Source organism: Micropterus dolomieu, linkage group LG20, assembly GCF_021292245.1.
Source record: "Micropterus dolomieu isolate WLL.071019.BEF.003 ecotype Adirondacks linkage group LG20, ASM2129224v1, whole genome shotgun sequence".
In the NCBI taxonomy this organism is placed as follows: domain Eukaryota; kingdom Metazoa; phylum Chordata; class Actinopteri; order Centrarchiformes; family Centrarchidae; genus Micropterus; species Micropterus dolomieu.
The window spans coordinates 1360137-1372295 of record NC_060169.1 but is presented as its reverse complement, the minus strand read 5'-3'; the positions used below and the strand labels follow the sequence as shown (position 1 = coordinate 1372295).

The 12159-nt window shown below is 40.6% G+C and overlaps 2 protein-coding genes across 2 annotated transcripts in view; both read right to left on the bottom strand.

The window, feature by feature from the left end:
* The window catches only part of si:ch73-204p21.2, a 15454-nt gene extending 9885 nt beyond the window's left edge, over positions 1–5569 (bottom strand). The window contains exons 1-2 of the mRNA XM_046033195.1: positions 5359–5569; positions 1957–2022 (exon numbers count right to left, since the gene is read on the bottom strand). The gene's annotated coding sequence lies outside the window, so the exon portion shown is untranslated. The remainder of the gene's footprint in view (positions 1–1956; positions 2023–5358) is intronic.
* Positions 5570–9591: 4022 nt separating this feature from the next.
* The window catches only part of LOC123959518 (membrane progestin receptor beta-like), a 6841-nt gene continuing 4273 nt past the window's right edge, over positions 9592–12159 (bottom strand). The window contains exon 5 of the mRNA XM_046033619.1: positions 9592–10107. Within this exon, the coding sequence (XP_045889575.1) occupies positions 9796–10107 (312 nt within the window). The 3' untranslated portion in view covers positions 9592–9795. The remainder of the gene's footprint in view (positions 10108–12159) is intronic.

The following is a 12159-nucleotide window of genomic DNA, read 5'->3' as shown; positions in this document are numbered from 1 at the left end:
CCTGCTGCCCCCGTGTTCCTGCTCGACACCCTCTGCTGCAACGACTATTGTTACTAGTCTTATTGTTATTATAATCATTAACATTACGATTGTTACCATTAACACTATTATAAATATCTGTACCATTTTTCATTTAGTCTATAGCAACATCACCTTTACTGTCTGTACCTCTGTGTGTATATTGTGTAGGCTGCCTCCCTCCCCTCTCTCTCTCTCTCTCTCTCTCTCTCTCTCTCCTTCACCACCAACCGGTGGAGGCAGATGGCCGCCCACCCTGAGCCATGGTTCTGCTCGAGGTTTCTGCCTCTTAAAGGAAGTTTTTCCTTGCCTCTGTCTCCTAGTGCTGCTCTTGGTGGGAACTGTTGGGCTTCTGTAAATAGCATCATAGAGTACGGTCTAGACCTGCTCTTTATGAAAAGCGCTGTGAGATAACTGTTGTTGTGATTTGACACTATATAAATAAAATTGAATTGAAGTTACTCCACATCGTCACTCATGACTGCCTGGCATCACTTTTAACACACTGGGAAGCCCTTTAGCGTTTTAAAACACTACAAGCATTTTATCTCAGGTCAGTAATAGATGACGGACTATTAAGAGTGACAAAGTCCACACGGGGAGCTGGGCAGGGAGGACAGATGGGTCAAACAAACATTACACTTTCACCAACTAGGCAAGTGTTCGTTTCCCCTGTGAAACCAATCATTAGCATGGACTTTTTAACTTAAGCTACGTAATGTACAAAAGAAGTGAATACTATCAAAATTAAACACGTGGTTAACATTGTTAAACATCCCAATTTGGTTATGTTGAGGAAAAGATCCCTGTTTGGGTTCCAGTAAGCGGGTTAGTTGTGTAAATTAAGCAACTTAAGTTAGCGTAAATCAAGTTACGTAGCTTCTCTTAAGTTAAAAAGATGTCAGCATTGATAGTTGCTTTCACATCAGAAATGAACACTGGTCTCCAGCGTGAAAGTCCCTGTTTACTTGTTAAGTTGCATTGACTTCTTTACGTTAAGCTACGTAACTTACAACTAACCAACTTATTTAAAATCTTTTCTTAAACCTAACCAAGAAGTTTTGGTGCCCAAACTTAACCAAACTGCAACTTTTTACAATGTTAACCACATGTTTTATTTTGAAAGTCAAACCAGGTGTTGCATATTTATTATATCTAACTGCGCGTCCAGAAATAACGCTAAAGGGGGAACCCAGTGCGGTAAAAGCGACGCCAAGGGGTCCACATGTGACGAGCTGGGAGAACGTGTTGTCAGATCAGAAAACAACACAGCGAGGAGGAGGAGCTACAGGGTGACGTAAAACATGAACAGCTTTTATTTAGAGGACTATGTTATAAAAACATTTACATTTTAGGGATTTATATACAAAGCTACTGATTGCGACATGTGAATAAGCTGCAGTTTCTCTGATCATTAACATTAACAAGGTGGTATTATTGTCTTTACACTTGTTAAAGCACTTGTTTTTGAAAAGTGCTCTACAAATAAATATTATTATTATTAACATGACTAACGATAGGTGGAAGGTCAAAGGTCAGAGTCTGTATTCTCCCTGTGTGCGTTCACCAAAAAACGGGAACGTGATTAGAAACACAAACAAACTGAAGATGACTGAAATTATGTCCCTTTCAACATACCTTTGTCTTCAGGTGAATCTCACAAACTCTCTTACATCTAAACTTCATCCCAAGATACAAAGTTTACGTCTTTAGATGGCAGAAAACACATCAAACTGAAAATGTTCCAAAACTTTTTCTGACAGAAGAATACTCTGAAACCGGCGTGTAAACATAACCAAGGTCACGTTCACTTTTTAACACCGTGAAACAGCAGACGCTGTGTGCACCGGCCCTGCGTCCTGGAGAATAAATAAGATAACCCAAGTGTTGTGTGATGTCACTTCCTGTTTAGAAAACAAGATGGAGTAGGTGTTTTACCTTGTTCTCTCAGTCGCAGCTCAGCGAGACTTGAAGCAGCAGCAGTTTAATCATATTGACTGATTCCTGTCAAACAAACACAAAACCATCAGACTGAACAAACACTGACACTAACACACCTGTCCAGTCCCCAAGGTTTCAAGTTTGAATAAATATTTATTTAGAGGTGTTTTTCAAAATAAATACTTTGGCTTTTTTTTGGAAATAAGCTTATTAACTTTCAAGGCAGAAAGTTAGATGACAAGATTAATACTCACACCTGTCCATTAAATATAGGCCTGGTTAGCTTAGCTTAGCATACAGACTGGAAACAGATGGAAACCTCTGATGATTTATGAGCAGGCAAGGGCGTCACTTTGTGATTAGGGGTGTGAGGAGACACTTAGCTCGCGAGACACCACTCTATGCGATATTAGGTTAACAAGAGACAAAGATATCCTCCATGCTGAGATAAATGTTGATCATTAAACACTTTATTTCCTTCATTCTGGTTAAAGTTTCTGCACCAGTTTATGGTGGAAATGTTTTTAGTTTTTGGAAAAGGAAACACAACATTTCAAAACATTTCAAATTATATAAATAGGTATAGAATCTAAGTCGGTGCAGCTCTCAGGCTGAGGCAACACATACGTAGGCCTGATTTAGTCTTCCTTCCTCTTTTGTCGTGTTCACAGGGAGAGAACGGAAAACTTGAAGTTGTTAAAGTTACTGACTGGTGCTGCACATTTTTGGATCATTTTATAATCAGCAAAAGTTACCTTTTTTTGGACGATGCACATTTGTTTCTTCTATATTTTAATTGCACTGCATGTTTTGTTAATGTGCAAATAAACCTTTCTAAAGGCATTTTTTTATTTGTTAATTAACTGCAAACTATATTTTAGAACGTTTTTTAAACAAATTATGCTTTAAAAAAGTGATGGGGACATGTCCTCAGTGTTCCCAGTGGAAATGACATCTGCATGTGCAGGACTATTTCTTGACTCTGACCTCTTGCTAGGGAACCATTTCTCCATTAGAAAGTTATTGACCCCATCCACAAAAAGTCCGGCACATAACCTCCCGGCAAATTGTGTTTTATTTCATGATTCAACAAACAAGATATAAGGTATTTATCAGTGAGCTTTAGAGAAGCTGATAGGTAGATGTTGTTTCTGGAAACAGTTTCCCACTGTTTCCAGTCTTTATGATAAGCTAAGCTAATCTGCTTCTGCATGTAGCTTCACATTTACTGTACAGACATGAGGGTGGTAACAATCCGAACACTCAGCCAAAAACTGAATATACACTCATGGGCCACTTTATTAGGTACACCTTGCTAGTACTGGGTTGGACCCCCTTTTGCCTTAGGAACTTCTTCGTGGCATACTTTCAACAAGGTGTTGGAAACCTTCCTCAGAGACTTTGGTCCATACTGACATGATCGCTCACGGCTCCTTTGTCGGCTGCACATCCATGATGAGAATCTCCCGTCCCACCTCATCCTAAAGGGGCTCTGTTGGACTGAGATCTGGTGACTGTGGAGGCCACTGGAGTTCAGTGAACTCACTGTCATGTTCAAGAAACCAGTTTGAGATGATTTGAGCTCTGTGACACAGTGCATTGTCCTGCTGGATGCAGCCATCAGAAGATGGTACATTGTGGTCATTAAGGGATGGACGTGGTCAGCAAGACTCAGGGAGGCTGTCGCGTTTGAACGATGCTCAGTTGGTACTAAGGGGCCCGAAGTGTGCCGAGAAAATATCCCCCACACCATCACACCAGCACCAGCATCCTGAACCGTCGACACGAGGCAGGATGGATCCATGCTTTCATGTTGTTTACGCCACATTCTGACCCGACCATCTGGAGGTCGCAGCTGAAATGGAGACTCATCAGACCAGGCAACGTTTTTCCAATCTTCTGTTGTCCAGTTTTGGTGAATTGTAGTTTCCTGTTCTCAGCTGACAGGAGTGGCCCCCGCTGTGGTCTTCTGCTGCTGTAGCCCGTCTGCTTCGAGGTTGGACGTGTTGTATTCAGAGATGGTATTCTGCATGCCTTGGTTGTAACGAGTGGTTATTTGAGTTTCTGTTGCCTTCCTGTCATCTTGAACCAGTCTGACATCAACAAGGCGTTTCCAGCAGCTCACTGGATGTTTCCTCTTTTTCGGAGCGTTCTCTGTAAACCCTGGAGATGGTTGTGGTGAATATTGAAAATCCCAGTAGATCAGCAATTTCTGAAATGCTCAGACCAACAACCATGCCACATTCAAAGTAACTTAAATCCCCTTTCTTCCCCATTCAGGTGCTCTGCTTGAACTTCAGCAAGTTGTCTTGACCACGTCTACATGCCTAAATGCATTGAGTTGCTGCCATGTGATGTATTGATTAGCTATTTGTGTAAACAAGCAATTGAACAGGTGTACCTAATAAAGTGGCATACAGTTTTCTCCCAAAATGTGGAACTATTCCTTTAAAAAAGGTTGTCACAAGTTTAAAAGAACCCACTGCTCTAAATATCTGGCACTGGGGCTGCACAGAGCAAAGCACCTAACCTGAAACTGCTGCAGGAGTTTTTAAAGGAAAGTTTTTACTGATTAATTATTGAGAGAAACTAAAGGGAGAAGTTTGTCTGCGCTAAGGTGAGAAAATAAATTAAATTAATTAGCTTGGAAAAAACAAATAAATATATACTATTTAAATAATATTTACAAAGGCAGAGTTTCATGGCAAGACGCTTCTAAATATTTTAGATAAATCAATAAACACTTGAGACTAATAGGATAATAATAAAGGAACCACAATAACTTAGCATAAGTCCATCTGCTGATGTAGACCGTGAGATACACGCTCACAAATCACACCACATGTGGCCGTATTAACACAGGTTTATATGATAGCCATATTACTGATAATGACGCTGATGTACTGTTTAAATACCTTGAAATATGACACACATATATACTCGTATCATAAATATACATCAAACATTTTGTTTGTTTGTACAGAATAATTATATTGTTATATTATTGTTTAATACTTCCTACATACATATATGTTGTGTCTGTGGTATAAACCTGTGTTTATTATGAGTTATTGGTACTTTTTTATTTCTGTGTTGTCACTGATATTACATAAAATAATATAATGATATATAATACAATAACAATCATCCTGGAAAGTCAGATAAAATAAGTGTCAGACTTGATTTGTTGGTCTTAATATTTTAACAGTTTACATGTAAATAATATTTACATTTACATTTAAATAATAGCTGAAGTGCAGGAAGACGATCATGAACCTCTGACTGTCAAAGACTTTTAGATCAAATATACAGATACATATCCATGTTTGACTAGTTATTAACTGTAGATTAACTAGCTATGACCAAGTTAAAGTAGATTAAAGTCAGTATAAAGTCTACCTGTGTCCATGGTGCAGACAGCCGTAAGTTCAGTTTCAGATGTGAGGAGTTGTTCCTGCTGCAGGTTTACACATTAACAGACTGAACAAACAGGCTCTGCTCTTTGAGCTGCTTAAAGAGACACACACACTGTTTAGTCACCAAACATATGTGAGACTGATGGACAGACAGGAGAGATGCCATCATCCTGGTCTCTGTTGTCTCCAGAGTCAGATCAGACGATGGAGATCAGTTTCATCTCTGGACAGACAGTAAAGAGGCAGGACATCGTTTAGCCTAGCTTAGCAGAAAGACTGGAAGCAAGGGGAAACAGCTAGCCTAGCTCAATTCAAAGAGAAAAACCACACATCGAAGCTGAGTGGTGACAATTAGAGCTGCAACAATTAGTCCATTAATCGATGAGTTGTCAACTATTTAATTAATCGTTGACTAATTTGATAGTTGCTTAATCATTCTGAGTCATTTTTTTTTAAGAAACAATGTGCAAAATCTCTGATTTCAGCTTCTTCAATGTGAATATATTTGGGGTTGTGGACAAAACAGGACATTTGAGGACGTCATCTGGACATTTGTTACAATTTTCTGACATTTTATAGACCAATATGATTAATCGTGAAAATGATCAACAGATTACTCGATAATGAATATAATCATTAATTGCAGTCCTACTGACAAGCAAGTCACTAACGCTAACGGCACCTCGGAGCTAACTTGATATCTTTTTCTCACACTTTAAAAATGGTCAGAACTAAAGACAGATGAGCAACAAACACATGCTTCCCAAAGACACTAAAAACTTTTATTTAATTACCTACAAGACTCTGACAATATGGGCAATACTCTTTGCAGTCCAGGAAAGGTTGAGTTTAGCCTAGCTTAGCAGAAGGACTGGAAGCAGGGGGAAACTGCTAGCCTAGCTCAACTAAAAGAGAAAAATACACTTTCAAACATCATTGAAGCTGAGTGATTCTTAGCTGACAAGCTAGTCACTAATGCTAACGGGACCTAGGAGCTAACTCGATATCTTTTTCTCACACTTTAAAAATGGTCAGAACTAAAGACAGATGAGCTACAAACACGTGCTCCTCAAGGACACAAAAAATAAATGATGTTATTACCTAAAAGTCCAGGAAAGGTCCAAGGTGTGTTTAGCCTAGCTTAGCACAACGGGTAAGGGTTAACTGCTAGCTTAGCTCCACTCCACCTTCCAACAGCTCTGGGTTTGTCTGATTAACGTGTTGTATCTTCTTGTAAACTGAATTAAACTCACCGTAGCTTTCAGAGTTTATTACATGACTTTTAGTTTATAAAGAGAGACTATCATTGTCTCAGTTTTTTGAGGCACACCAGATACAAGTTTGCTCACTTGCTAGCCAGATAATTGTCTTGCTAGCAAGGTTGCTTGCTGTCTTACGCGCAATCGTGCACAGACTATGACTTTTTGTAGAAGTTATTAAATGACATGTACACAGGAGATGCTAAGCTATTTCTAGCAACAAAACAAGACATCAACAGAACAATCACAAACATGTTTTGCTGTGGAAATAAAGCTGACTGCAGGACTGGTCACTACTTTGTTAGCTAACAAGACACAACATGTAAAAAACAGAGCTGGAGCTGTTGGAAGGTGGATTTTTTTTCCTCTTTTGATGGACCTAGGCTAGCAGTTTCCCCCTGTTTCCAGTCTTTTTGCTAAGCTAGGCTAAAAACATCCAGGATTGGACAGAGATTTCCACAATGTTCTTTTAAGTATTAAGATAAATCAGTTTTTGTGTTTTTGAAAAGCACACGGCACATCTTTTAAATATTTTAATGGTAAAAGATATTAATTCAATATTTAAAACATGTTGTTTTAAATATTGTTCTGTCCAGTATCTTCGTACTGTTTTGAAAACTGCAGCTTTCTACTGGATTACAGAATAGTGTTACGGTGTTTTTCTTTTTGTTTTGTGTCTTGTCATATTACTTTTCTCTGCAAAACGAACATTTCAAAACATATAATTTTGTCCCAAACAGGTTACTACACAGCATGGAGCTGCCATGACATATTCTCCTCGAATAACTCAACACAGACGGAGTTTTTGTAGTTTTTTATGGCCGTTTCTCTGACCACAGGCAGCTGGGCCTGATAAGCTCATTAAAGCCCAAATCAAACTGTTACTGGAACATTATCAGCAGCTCCACCCAAACACTGCAACTGACGCTTACCGCTTGACTGGTCAAGCGAGGCCTGCCGAGAGCTGCGAGAGAGAGATAACAACATCTACTGTGCAGCTAAATGCTTGTCAAAAGAAGAAATGTAATTCCATTTCCTTATAGTGTCTGATCATGCAAATAGTTTTATTTGCAGCTGTGTTTGAGATCTGCGTCTCCGCTGAAAAAACACAGATGACGTGAATGGGAGTTTTGTTGCGGCTCACGGCATTTATAGGTTGAATTTAGAAGAGAAAAAAAACATGGTTTTACAAAAAATTTAAAATAAACTGCAAACAGAGTTCTCCCACATACAACATAAAGACAACAGGACATTTATTCAGTGGTAGATGAAGTATTCAGATCCTTTACTCAAGTAAAAGTACTTATACCACACTGTAAAAGTACTCTGTTAGTAAAAGTAAAAATGTTACTTAAGCATGTAAGTATAATCAGGAAAATGTACTTAAAGTATTAAAACTTACAATACTTTATCCCCTGAGACTGTTATGCTAGTTTATATTATAAACTCAGATCATTGTTCCTCATGCATTCATGTAAAATCAGGATTTTACTGCTGTAGTTGTTGAGCTGGAACTCATTTTGAACATCATGCTGTGTAGAAGAAGACCTGAAACCAAGCGGCAACCCTCCGGTCTCCTGGGTGAAGCCAATCTGGAACTAACAAACACTGCACCCTTTTGGCTGCCTCCAAAAGGGATCTATGTTAAAAGGCCCAACTTTACAGCAGTAATAAACATGTTTACAGCCTGGTTCAGATTTATATAGCTAATTTTGCCCTTCATGACAACTGTTTATAACTCAACCGTTTAAATTAAATGAAGCCTTAAAGTTCTGCATTATTAGGGGCGTGGCAGCTTTGATTGACAGGTGGCTGCTGCTCGCCCAACATCTCCCTATAGACTCTTAGGCTGCGTTCAGACTGCAGGCCTTAATGCTCCATTAAATTTTTTTCCCAGATCAGATTTTCTTGTTCAGCAGTTCACTTTATTGTTTAAATGTGGCCCATATCAGACTCCAGCGTGAACTGTCCACAGCCTGAAAGTGATCCGCATGCGCAGAAGAAGAACAGGACGTCACACGCAGCAGCAGCTGTCTTGCAGACGTAAACAGAGCAACAGAGGTTAGCTCATACTTGCTAACTGTTTTTCGTTGTCCTCTCGTGGGTCTGTACGGACAAATAGCATGTACGGAAATCAGAGAAGAGCTCGCAGTCCGGTGGAAGAAAAGGAATGATAGCGAGGTAGAGAGCCACTTGATTGATAATGGCATTTTGAGGAGATTTTTTGTTCACTAAGGATGTCACAGTCATCACCACCCCGCAGTTATCTACATAACGTTAGAGCGACTAAGGAACCATAACTGATTTCATGAGCAATTTGCAGTTTCACTGTACCGGCTGTGTGTACTTATTGCATGGCTTAATCTTTGAGACAAGCAAATGCTATTGACAGGATCAACAAGGTAGGTAAGCTGTACGCCCTTGGGCGCCGGCAAGAGCAGACGATCGTAACGGCCTACACGCCGGGGTGATGAGGCACGCCCCGCCAGGCTGCCTGCGCCTGGTGTAGCGCTCGGAGCTGAGGGGCTAAGCAACATCGGGTCATCTGCTTGTGGTTAAGCAGCCGGTCGCAGCCTCTGGTGGGAGGCTTCGCTCAGGGTTTGAGAAACACCGTGCTTGCCCTAACGGCCATGGAGGGCGAACCTGCAGGCCGGAGGAACCGTCCACCCAAACACCAGCGCTAGGCTGGCCAGCAGGGACCCTCCGATACCTGGAGGTGTTCCTGTTTACCATCAATCTACACAACTGTCAATGTGTACGGGAAATGGCAGAAGGTTAAAATGTACTGTTATTGTGCTAAAGGTAATGGGGAAAAATTGGGTACTCCTAAATTTTGTGGTGGTGCACGTGAAAGAAAAATGTACGCAAAAAGTTAGTCTGGAGCTCTGTTTAGCATTTTTACAGTGTCTGGCAGTCAGTCTGTGAGTTACAAGGTCGGTAAGAAACCAATTCAGGAACATGATTCAACACAATTTAAAGAATTTCCCCTCGAGGATCAATAAAGTATTTCTGATTCTGAATCTGATGATGAGGCACCGACACCAAACACACAAACGTAGGCAGACACAAGCACTCACACACATTTACAAAAAGCTCATGTTAAATAAATCCCTCTGGAGTTCATGAAGTCACAGCTGCTGCTGCTTCTTCCTCCTCCTCTTCTATCTTTGCTCTTTCATCAGCTGAGCTTGAGCTCGCCTCCTCATGGCGAGTGCCGTCATCGTGCAGCAGACCGTCAGGCAGGGGAAGGAGGCGCAGGCCAGCAGGAGGCGCCCCTCTCCAAACTCCCTAACCAGCGCTGGCCGCCGCCACAGAAAGTCCTGGAACAGCGCTTCCTGCTGGACCAACGTGCAGAAGGACAGCAGGATGTGGAAGAGTTGGTGGCCGTGGCCGACGATGTCAAAGCGGCCGGGGGAGAAGCGCTCAGGTATGGGGCAAGAGAAGAAGAAGGCTGACAGCAAAAACAGCACCACCTAGTGGAGAAATGATAGAAGACAGTTAAAGACCACAACACAGTTTTGTCTGTACATGTACTTTCTCCAGAGACCTGATTTCACCAGCTGGGTTTCTCTTGAAGGACGCTGTTTTCTTGGCCATGTGAACACGTAACTTATCTAATCCGCTTTCTACAAACACGTGTAGGACGAACGGGGAAAGTATCTCTGACAGGTTGAAAAGAGAGATATTAAAAATATTCGGACTAAAACTGAAACCAAGTCTAATCAGGTCAGTTTCCACCGCTGATGTCCTGGTTTATTTATAGTGTGGAGGAGGACATCCTGACTGATATGCCGTTTTTCCGTTCCAGCTCAACTCGCCTCGACTCTACTCAACTTGGTTTTGCCGTCCTCCGTTTTTCATTGCAGATAGTACCCTTCAGTGGGCCTGATTTGCTAACATCCCGAATAAAAAGCACTACACTGCGTGTGGATTCTAAAATATTGCACATGCAATTGCAGTACCAGTTATAGGTGATCAACTAAGAATTATTGCGTAGATGACAACAGTAGAAAACACAATGGAGGCGGCTAAATTCTTCCATCTCACGGAGAAAAGAAGTCTGGTCAAAACGAAATTTGCTTTATTGGCATGAATGTTAATACAACAGTATCGCCAAATACAAAAAAACTATTCAATTCATATAGTTCATTGAATAAATAAAATAACTTTATTTCTTCATATTGGATATAATATTGTAATATTGTTAATTTCTCTACGTTTTCTTCCATTACGGCTGTGTCTCTCCGCTACAATAACAGCAGTCATCTCTGTGCAACACTTGCCGGTTTGCACCTTTACTTCAAACGTATTAAATACAGATGCTGTTGCACTCACATGAAATTGTGTTTAGGCTTGGTAGATCACATTGTATCCATCCATCCATCTCACTACTTTGCACAATAAAATTTAAACACCCCTAATTGCATATTCATTAAAGCAAAAGTAGTAAATGAACAACAGGTGCTATCTTGCACTTTTGAAAGACGTCACTCTGCGTGCACACCGTTAGTAGATCAGCCACCTGCGGAGCTCCTCAACTCCTAAAACTTTCAAGCACATTTTTGTTCCACCATCACTTTTCATAAAACTGTCAATATTCGAAATCTACACGGTTGATTTCTCACGTCAAAACTTCTCAGAAGTGGATTTAGTCATGAAATAACGTATGAAAATTGTAAAATATAAAACTTTCTGATGATGATGCAGTGAATAGTGACAATTCTCTCTGACCAATCAGTGGTCTGCTGTGTTTTCACGTCACATTTTAGTATCGCCTCAGCTCGCTTAGAACCTCAACGGAGGAGATACGGGGAAAAGTACCAGGTAACAGGAACAGGTAGAATCGTTCCACAATGGAAAACCAAAAAAAGGCGAGTAGAGTGCGGTGGAAAAGGGGCTTTAGATGTAGAAACTAATCACGCTCTGTGCAATCAGTAACTCATACTGTAGTACAGTTAAATATGTCACGATCACTTGTATTTATTATTTTCATAAATCATTAGAAAGTAAAAATTCATAATGTGGGTAGAGTATCTAACCACTGTTGCAGACAGACTCTGGAGCCTCGTCAGAAGATTTAAATGATTGATGAAGTTATCGGTGCTGTGTGATCACCTCTCATATATGTTCTCTAACAGACTGCAGATGGAGCAGCACAATATTTCACCACCCAGTTCTCATAAAGCTGTCTTAATATGATTTTGATTGATATTTCAATATACTACATAAAGAAATTGTAGATCAACATGAAACAGACAAAACTCAACATACATGAAAAGTGTTTTGTACTTTTAGAGAGATGCCAGTATAGAAAATAAGCCCCACATCTTGCAAACGCACCGACACCAGAGACTGTCTTCACCAGAAAAATGACGATGTAGGTTGTGCACCATGGTGTTACGAACCATATTAACGTTTGTTGTGGCTGTACAAACAGAGGAAGTCTGGTGACGTATTGTAAATAGCAAGAAAGTCCGCGTAAGGAGGTGCCGGGGGGGGGGGGGGGGGGGGGGGGGGGGCAAATC